Genomic DNA, 13,933 nt, shown 5'->3' with positions numbered 1-13,933 from the left:
TTTTAATTGGTTGTCCAACGCAACCTCGTTGTAGAATGACATGATGCTCTTCGTTGGACTCGGTGCTTCGATGCGACCGGTTAGTATCCAACCGAACACTGTCTCTTGGGCCAGAAGTGTATTTAGTACATTCTTTTTCAGACCACTCAGTATAATTTGGGGATATATGTCTCCTCCAAGTATGAGGTCTACATCTTCGTTGATGTAGAACCTCTTGTCTGCCAAAACCAAGTCTGGGAATGCCTGCATAGTCATGACGTTGATATGGCAGGATGGAAGATTCCCAGTGAGTTTGGCTAGGACTAGAACGGGTGTAGTCAGGCTGAAGCAGGCATCCACTGGTGAACGTAATTCAATTTTGGATGCTTCTTTCACCTGGGCTGACACCGAATTTGTGATGCCTGAAACTTGGGCATGCATTTTTCTCGCTGGCAAATTGATTCTGCGTTTCAGTCTTTCAGTTATAAAGGAACATTCAGACCCTGAATCAATTAATGCCCGTGCGGAGAAGTCGGTACCGTTATGGCGAATGTATACGCAAGCAGTTCCTAATAGCACGCCTGTGCTGGACTTGGCATGACAGCATTTTACATTCTGGTTCGCAGATTGTCGCGCCTGTGCCGAAGTTGTTGGGCTATTATCCGCATCTTTGAAAGGATTGCGTACAGCCGTGTGCTGAGATGTATCCGCATGCAGGAGCATGTGGTGACGAGAGTGGCATTTGGAACAGTTGTAGGAACTGGTGCACTTCGTCACGGTGTGTCCTGGGGATGAGCAATTCAGGCAGCCACTTGTGGATTTTATAAATTTAATCCTTTCTACTGGGGTTAAGTCGCAGAAGCGTGAACAGTTGCGTAATCTGTGCTCCGTAGATTTGCACATTTTACAAATTGATTTTATTGTTTGCTTGGATACTTTCGTTTGAAAAGCACCAAGTCTTTTCGTAGGGGTTTCCGTTGATTGTTGCGACGCGTTTGGTTTTTGCACTTTCGAAGTGGTAGTCCCTGTAAAACCAGACACTGTTTCAAGTGTCTGAAACCGATTAGACAGGAATTTATCCATATCCTCCCACTTGGATATATGTCCATTTTATGGTCTAAACTTTGCTCCCAAAGAGCCAGCGTGCTCTCTGGTAACTTGGTTGAGCATAGATAGGTCAGGATTGCATCCCAATTGGAAGTGTCAATTTTGTGGCATTTGAGGGACGAAATACAATTATTTATATCATTTTGCAGCTTTTTTATTGAACTGCCACACTCACTTTCTACCTTTTTTAAGTTAAATAAAATTTGTAGTTGTGTGTTAACTAAGATACGTTTGTTTTCGTATCTTTCACACAAGTTTTTCCAGGCCATCTCGAAACCTTCATTTGTGAGGGGGCATTTTTTAACGATATCTTTTGCTTCGCCCTGCGTTTTGTTGTTGAGATGGAATAACTTTTCCACCCCTTTCAAGCTGGAATTGTTTATATAAATTGCCGTGAAAAGGTCGCGAAAAGTTGGCCAAGACAGATAATCCCCTTTAAAAACTTCCGTATCGCAAGCAGGGAGGCGAATTTTATGCCCATGAGGTTCTTGCTCAGGGTTGACGTTCTTTTCATCCTTCTTGTATTTTTCTGCCTCAGCAGATATAGACGCTGAACATCGCACGTAGATTGCGTATGCTGCCTTTTTCTTCTTTCTGATCGCCATAACGTCATCCGCTGACACCTCATCAGATCCCAATAGCGAATCAAACGCAGACTTTACCTTCTTCCACAAGAGCCGCAACTCTTCCTGCTGTATTGCAAGGGTGTGTTTGCTATGGTCGCTCTCCGGAATAAGGCTGTAATCTTTATCAAACTCTGCGATTGATTCTGCTAAACGGATGTAGGTTTCCATTGTTTTATTTACGTTTATTAACGAGAAAATTGCCGATTATAGAAATGGAACTCTTCAGAGTTAAAATGCCTGCCCAGCCCTAAATAAAAACTATTGAACTTCAAGTTTATTATTTATTTTGTTTATTGCAGACTTTTTGTCTTGGTAGCGACAACGAAAAGGGTTTATTTTATGGACTTTTTGTCACAGCAGCGACAACAGAAAAAAGGTTTAATTTACAGACTTTTTGTCTCAGCGGCAACAACAAAAAAGGGGACCACTCGCCACCTCCACAAATAATGGGTGTATTTTGGTGAAAGTGAAAAAATGCGTGCGATATTGCAAAACAAGCGCCAAAAAAAGTGTAAAAAGTGTTTAAAAAGTGAAGTGAGCACCGGATTAATTAATTAAATTGAACTTAATTTCGTGTTTGTGAAATACAAAAAAAACAACAACAAAACCTATTTAGTATGGTGCGGAAAGTGAGGTTAGGTTACCCTCTTCCTTGTGTTGTGTCTGGAAAACCTTACCACTGGTGGGGGGATAGACCAGATAATCACAAGGACTGAAATAAAGGCTAACAAACCGAGTGATTTAACCTTTGAAAATAGAAAATAAATTGGTGCTCACTAAATCACTTCACTGTTTTCACTTTTTTTTTCTTGATTTAAATTTTTTTTTTCGCGCACTACACGGGTTTCTTCTTTATTTTGCAAAAAAAAACAACACTCAAAAAAAAGTGGCAAGAAATATAACACTTACTTCTTAGTTTGTCGTAAGAAAATTTGATTGTGCTGTGCTGTGGTTGGCGAATACGCTGTGGCTCTGGTCACTTATGTACAATATAAAAACTCCAACTTTTTCCTTGTCAATTTTTGGCTGCTGTGATCTGCTGTGGCAAATAAATTTTTTGTATGCAAAATCCTTCGGCAAATTGTCTAGTAGGCAAAATGTGCTGTGTTGTGGACTGTATATATAAAGAGGCGCTTTTAGTTCCTGGTGAGGAGGACCAATGTTCGGCCTGAGTGCGTCGTAAACCGGCAGTGGGTAGGCGCACAAGGGTCGATCTTGGAGTGGATGGTTCGCTCAAAAGAAATAAAGGAAACAAACGCACAGAGGATTTCCTCGTTATAATAATGTTTTATTAAGAGTGTTAGGAAATATAGAGTGGATACAATATTACCTTGGTGTTGAACGTGACGGTGGCGATCTTGGGCGATGTGTGCTGGTTGGCGGTCAATCGAAAAAGATACCGGTTATCCCGTTGAGGACAACCGCTAAGCCGCGAAAAAGTCCTCTGGTATTAAGGAGGGGAAAAAAAGCCACACACACAACAACCCCCACATATACGTGCATGGGTGCTGACAACCCACACACACACGTGCATGCGTATGAAACGCATGAATGTGCATGCATGCACACAAATGCGGCGTGAGTGTGGGTGGCTGGAAATATTATTAAAACGTTAGGGAGGGGCGCCGTCAATCAGATAAAAGTTAGGCATTGGGCCTAAACAGTGGGTCTGGACTTTTCCTCCACAAAACACATATTTAAATCGATATTAAATGATTTATATACGTAAACTTTTAGTTAATTTTTAGTTTTTACGCTTAAATACTTGTATGTCTATTTTTTTCTAGTAAGCTGTGTGAAAATGTTTACATTTTCTAGATTAGTACGAGATAAATAAATAATAAAGAGAATTACAAAAACCCTCTCGCGGGTTAGTGCGCTTATAATATACCCGCGGCAGGTATGCCTGTGCAAAAGGCGCCTAAAATACCAAATTGACTCAATGAGTCGTGTAGCGCAACCCTTTCAGGGCAATTTATAGCTTCACCAATCTAGTTGTTAACCTCACCCACCCATGGGGAATCCTGTTTCTTTAGTAGCCTAGTATCTGGTGACCCCTATTTTCTCATGAATCTAGGGGGTGGGAGGGCGTTTTGGCCTAGAAGTTTTCATGCGGTGATACTAAATCTTTCCGAAATGGTCGGGCTAGTACCTTAATGTTGCTTGTTACCGGCACGTACAGGATCTGCATCCGGCAAAGGACCATCAAGATCGATAACAATCCCCAAGGCCTTTGGGGAGTGTCCTTATCGTTTTTATTTCTTAAAAATGTTAGTGATAAAATAAAATTTAAAACATAAAATTTCTTCGCTTCGGTTTCTAGAAGCCTGATTAATTTGAAACTTTGCATACGTATCAAGGACCGATGACAATGCATTAATGTGATGGTGTGGTGACATAAGGTCGACGGCCATAAGGTCAATTGGCCTTATTACCACTTTGAATGGCCATAAGTTTGATTGAAACTTTGCACACGTATCAGGGCTCGATTACAATGCATTACTGTGATGGTGTGGTGGAATAAGGTCAACGGCCATAAGATCAATTGGCCTTATTACCACATTGAATGGCCATAAGTTTGATTGAAACTTTGAACACGTATCAAGGCTCGATGACAATGCAATAATGTGATGGTGGGGTCACATAAGGTTAACGGACATAAGGTCAATTGAACTTGTGACCACCCCAAATGGCCATAGATTTGAAACCTTGCACATAATGCTAAAAACTCATTCCTTTATTAATGACAGAAGTGGATGCATGGCACATCTACGAAAGAGCATACTGGAGCCCATTTTAACATGCTTTTATTAGCTTGGCCGGTATGTAACGGAATCTTTGGCTTAATTTTCACCGGTTTCTAGAAGTCTGATTAATTTCAAGCTTTGCATACGTATCAAGGACCGATGACAATGCATTAATGTGATGGTGTGGTGACATAATGTCAACGGCCATAAGGTCAATTGGCCTTATTACCACTTTGAATGGCCATAAGTTTGATTGAAACTTTGCACATATATCAAGTCTCGATGACAATGCATTAATGTGATGGTGTGGTGACATAAGGTTAACGGCCATAAGGTCAATTGGCCTTATTACCACGTTGAATGGCCATAAGTTTGATTGAAACTTTGCACGCATATCAAGGCTCGATGGCAATGCATTATTGTGATGGTGTGGTGACATAAGGTCAACGGCCATAAGGTCAAATGGCATTATTAGCACTTTGAATGCACCGTAGCCAGCGCGGCCTCTATCCACTTCCACAGTTTTTTCGGGATCCATCCATCTTAGTTGCTCTCGTCTATAATGCCAATGATCTGCCGACCCTTGGCAATTTCGGCGAAAGACCGCGTCCAGCCTCCCTGCGTCTTGGCCCTTTTCTGTGCCGTGGGGTTGGATTCATCCATGGACCGCTGGCGTTTCGAGGTTTCATCACTCTCGACTAAAACTTCTAAAATTTCTTGAACTAAAAAATTAAAAATAAATAACAGTTTAAAAAAACTAAAAAAACACGCGTTTATAGCAAACCGAAATAAAAAATAGAAAATAATTTTCAATTAAAAAGAGTTTATATAACAGTAGTAGAAGGTCAAACAATCGTTTATAGTTAATCACCTCAAAATAAAATTATAATAAAATTTAAGTTATTAACAGAATAATTTAATTCACAGTAAAAAGCGTGGGGTGCTTGATATTGAATGTTACAATCATTCTATTGGCAACTATCTGAGAGGAAAGATATGAAATGTAGTCAAATGCACCCCACGCTTTTTACTCTGAATTAAATTATTCTGTTAATAACTTAAATTTTATTATAATTTTATTTTGAGGTGATTAACTATAATCGATTGTTTGACCTTCTACTACTGTTATATAAACTCTTTTTAATTGAAAATTATTTTCTATTTTTTAGTTCGGTTTGCTATAAAAGCGTGTTTTTTTAGTTTTTTGAAACTATTATTTATTCTAGCTTGTAATCCAAAACAAAATAAAGTAGTGTCCTATAGGTATAAATGCGCAGAAAATATTTTGAACCGTTAGAAAAAAAACATCCATTATTAATTTCAGAAAATACATAATTGATTGGTAGTCCCCAAGAACCCAATCAAAGTTTGACGGTTTTTGCTATCATTATAAGACAGATTTGGCGTTCTGAATAATCGGCGGTATGGAATATTTATTTGATATTCTAGCGACCTTGACGATTTTTTTGTATAACTGTGTATGCCATAAACACAAATACTTTCCGTGAAGTTGCAATTTATAGCGATTAAAATGAGAAAGAAATTGGGAAAACATTCAAGCCTGAACATTTGGTTATATGGCATATATACTATATATAATTCCGATCATAAAATTTTTCAGACAACAATGTATGTCGTATAAGTAGCACCGAATGAAAAAAATGTATACAACCTTTCTTGAGGATTTTTTTTGATAGCAATATGTGTCGTATATGTAAGCACCTGAACAAATTTGAAGCTTTCAGATGTAAATGGTTAAGAAATAATAACCCTCTTATCTAAACAATCAAAGTTTGGGAGATATATGCTATAGTGTTCCGACCCGGCGATTTCCAAAAATATCTACTGGGCTATCAAAATATAACTGCTCACTAAAGTTCATCAAGATATGTATCTCATAAATTGCAGGGCTAGTTCTAACAGACAGACAGGCGGACATGGCTGAACAAGTCAAATCGTGATCCTGATCAATTCGGTATGCTTATATGTGGGCCTATCTCCTCTACTTTAATTATTTAGAATTTTCGATTTCAGACAATGAGGGTATAAAAATTAATGAGAAATATTTAAACTAGAAACTTAGTGGTCAGCGTTGAAGAAAGTTTATTAGAAGGTACTAAACTTTCCAACTCTCATTCTCGCAACTACTTCAGCAAAATCTTTATGAAACTGATATTCGCGGAGACCGGTCAAAAGGGTTGTAACTGAAATATGCAAATACATTTTCCAGAGAAGAGATATGAGTTAACTTTAATTTACATTATTGGCTTTCACAAAGGTAGGTCCTTACTGACCGGCTAACTATATTATAGAATGAAACAGGAAACTATATTTTTTCAGTACGCGAATTCAGCACTGTTTCGGAGAAACGGTTGAGTTTAAGCCAAAACTTTTAAGTACGACCTTTCTATTAGAATAGGCCGATATTACTTGGTCCAACATGCGCATATACAAAATTGAAATTGATAACAAGCCACTTTCCTATCAGCATACATATATGTATAACAAATAAGCTAATAAGAACATAATTTACCGTCCAGCCATTTGGACATTCACAGTGAAAATCTTTATAGCCATCGTAGCAGTTACCACCATTTTTGCATCTAGTCCCGTTTCCGCCCACATCTTGGCACTCATTTATTATCAGATTGTGCTCGATGTGTATCGCTCGATTAAGTACTTGTCGTATTCGTCCTAAACTACGGCGAATATTCAATGTTTGCGTCCGCCCTCTTGTTCGATTTTGCAAAATGGCGAAGCGTGAACCCAAGATACGTAAATCACCTTTGAAGGATTCTAATAATGGCCGAAGGCCTTGTGCAGTTAACACTTCTTCTTTTTCTTCAATAGGGTGAAGCTGTGCAACCTTTTTCGATTTCACTAAATTTAGTATATTCACAGAATTAAAAAAAAGGCCGCCGTCACCTTTCATGCGGAATGTTATATTTCGCGATGGTACCGAACAAATTAACAATTTTCTGTCATCAGATTTTATTTCAGGTTGCTGCTTATTATCACCGACCGCATTAACTGCCCGTGAGACTTTTAATAACAGTAATATATTTAAGATACTATAAAATTCAGTCACAATCATTTTCAACAATTCACACTAAAGTTGTTATCGTTACTTAAATTTATTATTCTCAAATGGGAGTAGCGCACAATTTAATTAAATTAAAATTTTCATACACTTCACCACGAAGACTGGAATATTTGCCCTTGATGCTGATATTTATATGTCACAGAAATGTGGGCGGTAACCAAATTATAATTTTATCAAAATTGTTGCATAAAGCTAAGAATGTCTAGTAATAGAACGGTATGAGCTTTGAGTGAGTAGCGATATTTTTCGAAAAAATATTCAAGTACCTTACCAAGAACCGATGCTTTAAATGATCAAGTATAACACTGGCGATTGATCTGTTTTCCTAATTGCGACAACGGTTGGGATTTTACGTTAAATTACTGAGCATAAATATTTTTCGCTACCTTCGCTCCACGTGTCATTAGGTTAACTGACAGTTCTTTGACATTTTAAAGTGTTGGTTATGAATAAAATATTATATTATGGTAAAGTGTAGAAAAAAATTTAATAAGCCCATTTCCTTAAACATTAAGGATAATTATCTCATTTGGCAGCTGGCTCAACTTTTCGTTCAGATAACAAATTTTCCATTTTTTCCGCTCGAAAAAATATAAAGGAAATATAAACAAATAAGAACTTTTACGCACGCGGTTCAAAAACACTACTCATTTTTTAGCTCACGCAGTAGATGAAACTTGAATGCAAACAGCAGTAACGGTATTAGCAAATTTTATTTTTGGAATATTGAATTGGGTATGCTATTACAAAGTTCACCAAAAAAGTTAAAAGAAGATTTTGAGGCAAGCAAAGACCACGTTTACACATGCCCTTATCATGATATATTTGGGCATTAGACTGGGTCGATTTATTAACCGATATCGCAATACACGATACTTTCTGGCTGGACACGGTTAGAACAAATTACGCGTCTAATGCTATTATTTTTAGAGCTTAAAAAGAGTTCAATACGCTTTCAAATCCTGTGGGTCTGGACTTTTCCTCCACAAAACACATATTTAAATCGATATTAAATGATTTATATACGTAAACTTCTAGTTAATTTTTAGTTTTTACGCTTAAATACTTGTATGTCTATTTTTTTCTAGTAAGCTGTGTGAAAATGTTTACATTTTCTAGATTAGTACGAGATAAATAAATAATACAGAAAATTACAAAAACCCTCTCGCGGGTTAGTGCGCTTAGAATATACCGGCGGCAGGTATGCCTGTCGCAAAAGGCGCCTAAAATACCAAATAGACTCAATGAGTCGTGTAGCGCAACCCTTTCAGGGCAATTTATAGCTTCACCAATCTAGTTGTTAACCTCACCCACCCATGGGGAATCCTGTTTCTTTAGTAGCCTAGTATCTGGCGACCCCTATTTTCTCATGGATCTAGGGGGTGGGAGGGCGTTTTGGCCTAGAAGTTTTCGTGCGGTCATACTAAATCTTTCCCGAAATAGTCGGGCTAGTACCTTAATGTTGCTTGTTACCGGCACGTACAGGATCTGCATCCAGCAAAGGACCATCAAGATCGATAACAATCCCCAAGGCCTTTGGGGAGTGTCCTTATTGTTTTTATTTCTTAAAAATGTTAGTGATAAAATAAAATATAAAACATAAAATTTCTTCGCTTCGGTTTCTAGAAGCCTGATTAATTTGAAACTTTGCATACGTATCAAGGACCGATGACAAGGCATTAATGTGATGGTGTGGTGACATAAGGTCGACGGCCATAAGGTCAATTGGCCTTATTATCACTTTGAATGCCCATAAGTTTGATTGAAACTTTGCACACGTATCAGGGCTCGATTACAATGCATTACTGTGATGGTGTGGTGGCATAAGGTCAACGGCCATAAGGTCAATTGGCCTTATTACCACATTGAATGGCCATAAGTTTGATTGAAACTTTGAACACGTATCAAGGCTCGATGACAATGCAATAATGTGATGGTGGGGTCACATAAGGTTAACGGACATAAGGTCAATTGAACTTGTGACCACCCCAAATGGCCATAGATTTGAAACCTTGCACATAATGCTAAAAACTCATTCCTTTATTAATGACAGAAGTGGATGCATGGCACATCTACGAAAGAGCATACTGGAGCCCATTTTAACATGCTTTTATTAGCTTGGCCGGTATGTAACGGAATCTTTGGCTTAATTTTCACCGGTTTCTAGAAGTCTGATTAATTTGAAGCTTTGCATACGTATCAAGGACCGATGACAATGCATTAATGTGATGGTGTGGTGACATAATGTCAACGGCCATAAGGTCAATTGGCCTTATTACCACTTTGAATGGCCATAAGTTTGATTGAAACTTTGCACATATATCAAGTCTCGATGACAATGCATTAATGTGATGGTGTGGTGACATAAGGTTAACGGCCATAAAGTCAATTGGCCTTATTACCACGTTGAATGGCCATAAGTTTGATTGAAACTTTGCACGCATATCAAGGCTCGATGACAATGCAATAATGTGATAGTGGGGTGACATAAGGTTAACGGACATAAGGTCAATTGAACTTATGACCACCCCTAATGGCCATAGATTTGAAACATTGCACATAATGCGAAAAACCCATTCCTTTATTAATGATAGAAGTGGATGCATGGTACACCTACGAAAGAGCATACTGGATCCCTTTTTTAACACGCTTTTATTAGCTTTGCCTGTATCTATGTAACGGAATATTTGAGCTTCATTTTCCCGGTTTATAGAAGGCTGATTAATTTGAAACTTTGCATACGTATCAAGGACCGATGACAATGCCTTAGTGTGATGGTGCGGTGACATAAGGTGAACGGCCATAAGGTCAATTGGCCTTATTACCACTTTGAATGGCCATAAGTTTGATGGAAACTTTGCACACGTATCACGGCTCGATGGCAATGCATTATTGTGATGGTGTGGTGACATAAGGTCAACGGCCATAAGGTCAAATGGCATTATTAGCACTTTGAATGCACCGTAGCCAGCGCGGCCTCTATCCACTTCCACAGTTTTTTCGGGATCCATCCATCTTAGTTGCTCTCGTCTATAATGCCAATGATCTGCCGACCCTTGGCAGTTTCGGCGAAAGACCGCGTCCAGCCTCCCTGCGTCTTGGCCCTTTTCTGTGCCGTGGGGTTGGATTCATCCATGGACCGCTGGCGTTTCGAGGTTTCATCACTCTCGACTAAAACTTCTAAAATTTCTTGAACTAAAAAATTAAAAAATAAATAACAGTTAAAAAAACTAAAAAAACACGCGTTTATAGCAAACCGAAATAAAAAATAGAAAATAATTTTCAATTAAAAAGAGTTTATATAACAGTAGTAGAAGGTCAAACAATCGTTTATAGTTAATCACCTCAAAATAAAATTATAATAAAATTTAAGTTATTAACAGAATAATTTAATTCACAGTAAAAAGCGTGGGGTGCTTGATATTGAATGTTACAATCATTCTATTGGCAACTATCTGAGAGGAAAGATATGAAATGTAGTCAAATGCACCCCACGCTTTTTACTCTGAATTAAATTATTCTGTTAATAACTTAAATTTTATTATAATTTTATTTTGAGTTGATTAACTATAATCGATTGTTTGACCTTCTACTACTGTTATATAAACTCTTTTTAATTGAAAATTATTTTCTATTTTTTAGTTCGGTTTGCTATAAAAGCGTGTTTTTTTAGTTTTTTGAAACTATTATTTATTCTAGCTTGTAATCCAAAACAAAATAAAGTAGTGTCCTATAGGTATAAATGCGCAGAAAATAATTTGAACCGTTAGAAAAAAAACATCCATTATTAATTTCAGAAAATACATAATTGATTGGTAGTCCCCAAGAACCCAAACAAAGTTTGACGGTTTTTGCTATCATTATAAGACAGATTTGGCGTTCTGAATAATCGGCGGTATGGAATATTTATTTGATATTCTAGCGACCTTGACGATTTTTTTGTATAACTGTGTATGCCATAAACACAAATACTTTCCGTGAAGTTGCAATTTATAGCGATTAAAATGAGAAAGAAATTGGGAAAACATTCAAGCCTGAACATTTGGTTATATGGCATATATACTATATATAATTCCGATCATAAAATTTTTCAGACAACAATGTATGTCGTATAAGTAGCACCGAATGAAAAAAATGTATACAACCTATCTTGAGGATTTTTTTTGATAGCAATATGTGTCGTATATGTAAGCACCTGAACAAATTTGAAGCTTTCAGATGTAAATGGTTAAGAAATAATAACCCTCTTATCTAAACAATCAAAGTTTGGGAGATATATGCTATAGTGTTCCGACCCGGCGATTTCCAAAAATATCTACTGGGCCATCAAAATAAAACTGCTCACTAAAGTTCATCAAGATATCTCATAAATTGCAGGGCTAGTTCTAACAGACAGACAGGCGGACATGGCTGAACAAGTCAAATCGTGATCCTGATCAATTCGGTATGCTTATATGTGGGCCTATCTCCTCTACTTTAATTATTTAGAATTTTCGATTTCAGACAATGAAAGGTATAAAAATTAATGAGAAATATTTAAACTAGAAACTTAGTGGTCAGCGTTGAAGAAAGTTTATTAGAAGGTACTAAACTTTCCAACTCTCATTCTCGCAACTACTTCAGCAAAATCTTTATGAAACTGATATTCGCGGAGACCGGTCAAAAGGGTTGTAACTGAAATATGCAAAGATATATGAGTTTAATAATTTATTAAATTTTAATGAGCTCGAGGCAGTTTAAAAAATTGAAACACAGTTTAAATTTTTATATTTCAATTTTATTTGGTCGATATTTCGATCTCATTCTGAGATCATCCTCAGGAAACAATTGATGAGTCGGTAAAACATATTCAATTGTTTCCTGAGGATGATCTCAGAATGAGATCGAAATATCGACCAAATAAAATTGAAATATAAAAATTTAAACTGTGTTTCAATTTTTTAAACTGCCTCGAGCTCATTAAAATTTAATAAATTATAATATTTGAAGGCAAATAAAAATATTTTTAAAATATGAGTTTAATTTAATTTACATTATTGGCTTTCACAAAGGTAGGTCCTTACTGACCGGCTAACTATATTATAGAATGAAACAGGAAACTATATTTTTTCAGTACGCGAATTCAGCACTGTTTCGGAGAAACGGTTGAGTTTAAGCCAAAACTTTTAAGTACGACCTTTCTATTAGAATAGGCCGATATTACTTGGTCCAACATGCGCATATACAAAATTGAAATTGATAACAAGCCACTTTCCTATCAGCATACATATATGTATAACAAATAAGCTAATAAGAACATAATTTACCGTCCAGCCATTTGGACATTCACAGTGAAAATCTTTATAGCCATCGTAGCAGTTACCACCATTTTTGCATCTAGTCCCGTTTCCGCCCACATCTTGGCACTCATTTATTATCAGATTGTGCTCGATGTGTATCGCTCGATTAAGTACTTGTCGTATTCGTCCTAAACTACGGCGAATATTCAATGTTTGCGTCCGCCCTCTTGTTCGATTTTGCAAAATGGCGAAGCGTGAACCCAAGATACGTAAATCATCTTTGAAAGATTCTAATAATGGCCGAAGGCTTTGTGCAGTTAACACTTCTTCTTTTTCTTCAATAGGGTGAAGCTGTGCAACCTTTTTCGATTTCACTAAATTTAGTATATTCACAGAATTAAAAAAAAGGCCGCCGTCACCTTTCATGCGGAATGTTATATTTCGCGATGGTACCGAACAAATTAACAATTTTCTGTCATCAGATTTTATTTCAGGTTGCTGCTTATTATCACCGACCGCATTAACTGCCCGTGAGACTTTTAATAACAGTAATATATTTAAGATACTATAAAATTCAGTCACAATCATTTTCAACAATTCACACTAAAGTTGTTATCGTTACTTAAATTTATTATTCTCAAATGGGAGTAGCGCACAATTTAATTAAATTAAAATTTTCATACACTTCACCACGAAGACTGGAATATTTGCCCTTGATGCTGATATTTATATGTCACAGAAATGTGGGCGGTAACCAAATTATAATTTTATCAAAATTGTTGCATAAAGCTAAGAATGTCTAGTAATAGAACGGTATGAGCTTTGAGTGAGTAGCGATATTTTTCGAAAAAATATTCAAGTACCTTACCAAGAACCGATGCTTTAAATGATCAAGTATAACACTGGCGATTGATCTGTTTTCCTAATTGCGACAACGGTTGGGATTTTACGTTAAATTACTGAGCATAAATATTTTTCGCTACCTTCGCTCCACGTGTCATTAGGTTAACTGACAGTTCTTTGACATTTTAAAGTGTTGGTTATGAATAAAATATTATATTATGGTAAAGTGTAGAAAAAAATTTAATAAGC

At 36.9% G+C, this 13,933-nt stretch overlaps 1 protein-coding gene across 1 annotated transcript in view; it reads right to left on the bottom strand.

Moving 5' to 3' along the window:
* Positions 1-13,514, bottom strand: part of Cubn2 (Cubilin 2) — an 864,444-nt gene extending 850,930 nt beyond the window's left edge. The window contains exon 1 of the mRNA XM_067791923.1: positions 12,869-13,514. Coding sequence (XP_067648024.1) covers positions 12,869-13,429 — 561 coding nt within the window. The 5' untranslated portion in view covers positions 13,430-13,514. The remainder of the gene's footprint in view (positions 1-12,868) is intronic.
* Positions 13,515-13,933: the final 419 nt, after the last annotated feature.

Source organism: Eurosta solidaginis, chromosome 5, assembly GCF_040869045.1.
Source record: "Eurosta solidaginis isolate ZX-2024a chromosome 5, ASM4086904v1, whole genome shotgun sequence".
Lineage (NCBI taxonomy): Eukaryota > Metazoa > Arthropoda > Insecta > Diptera > Tephritidae > Eurosta > Eurosta solidaginis.
This window is presented reverse-complemented; position numbering and strand designations above follow the sequence as displayed.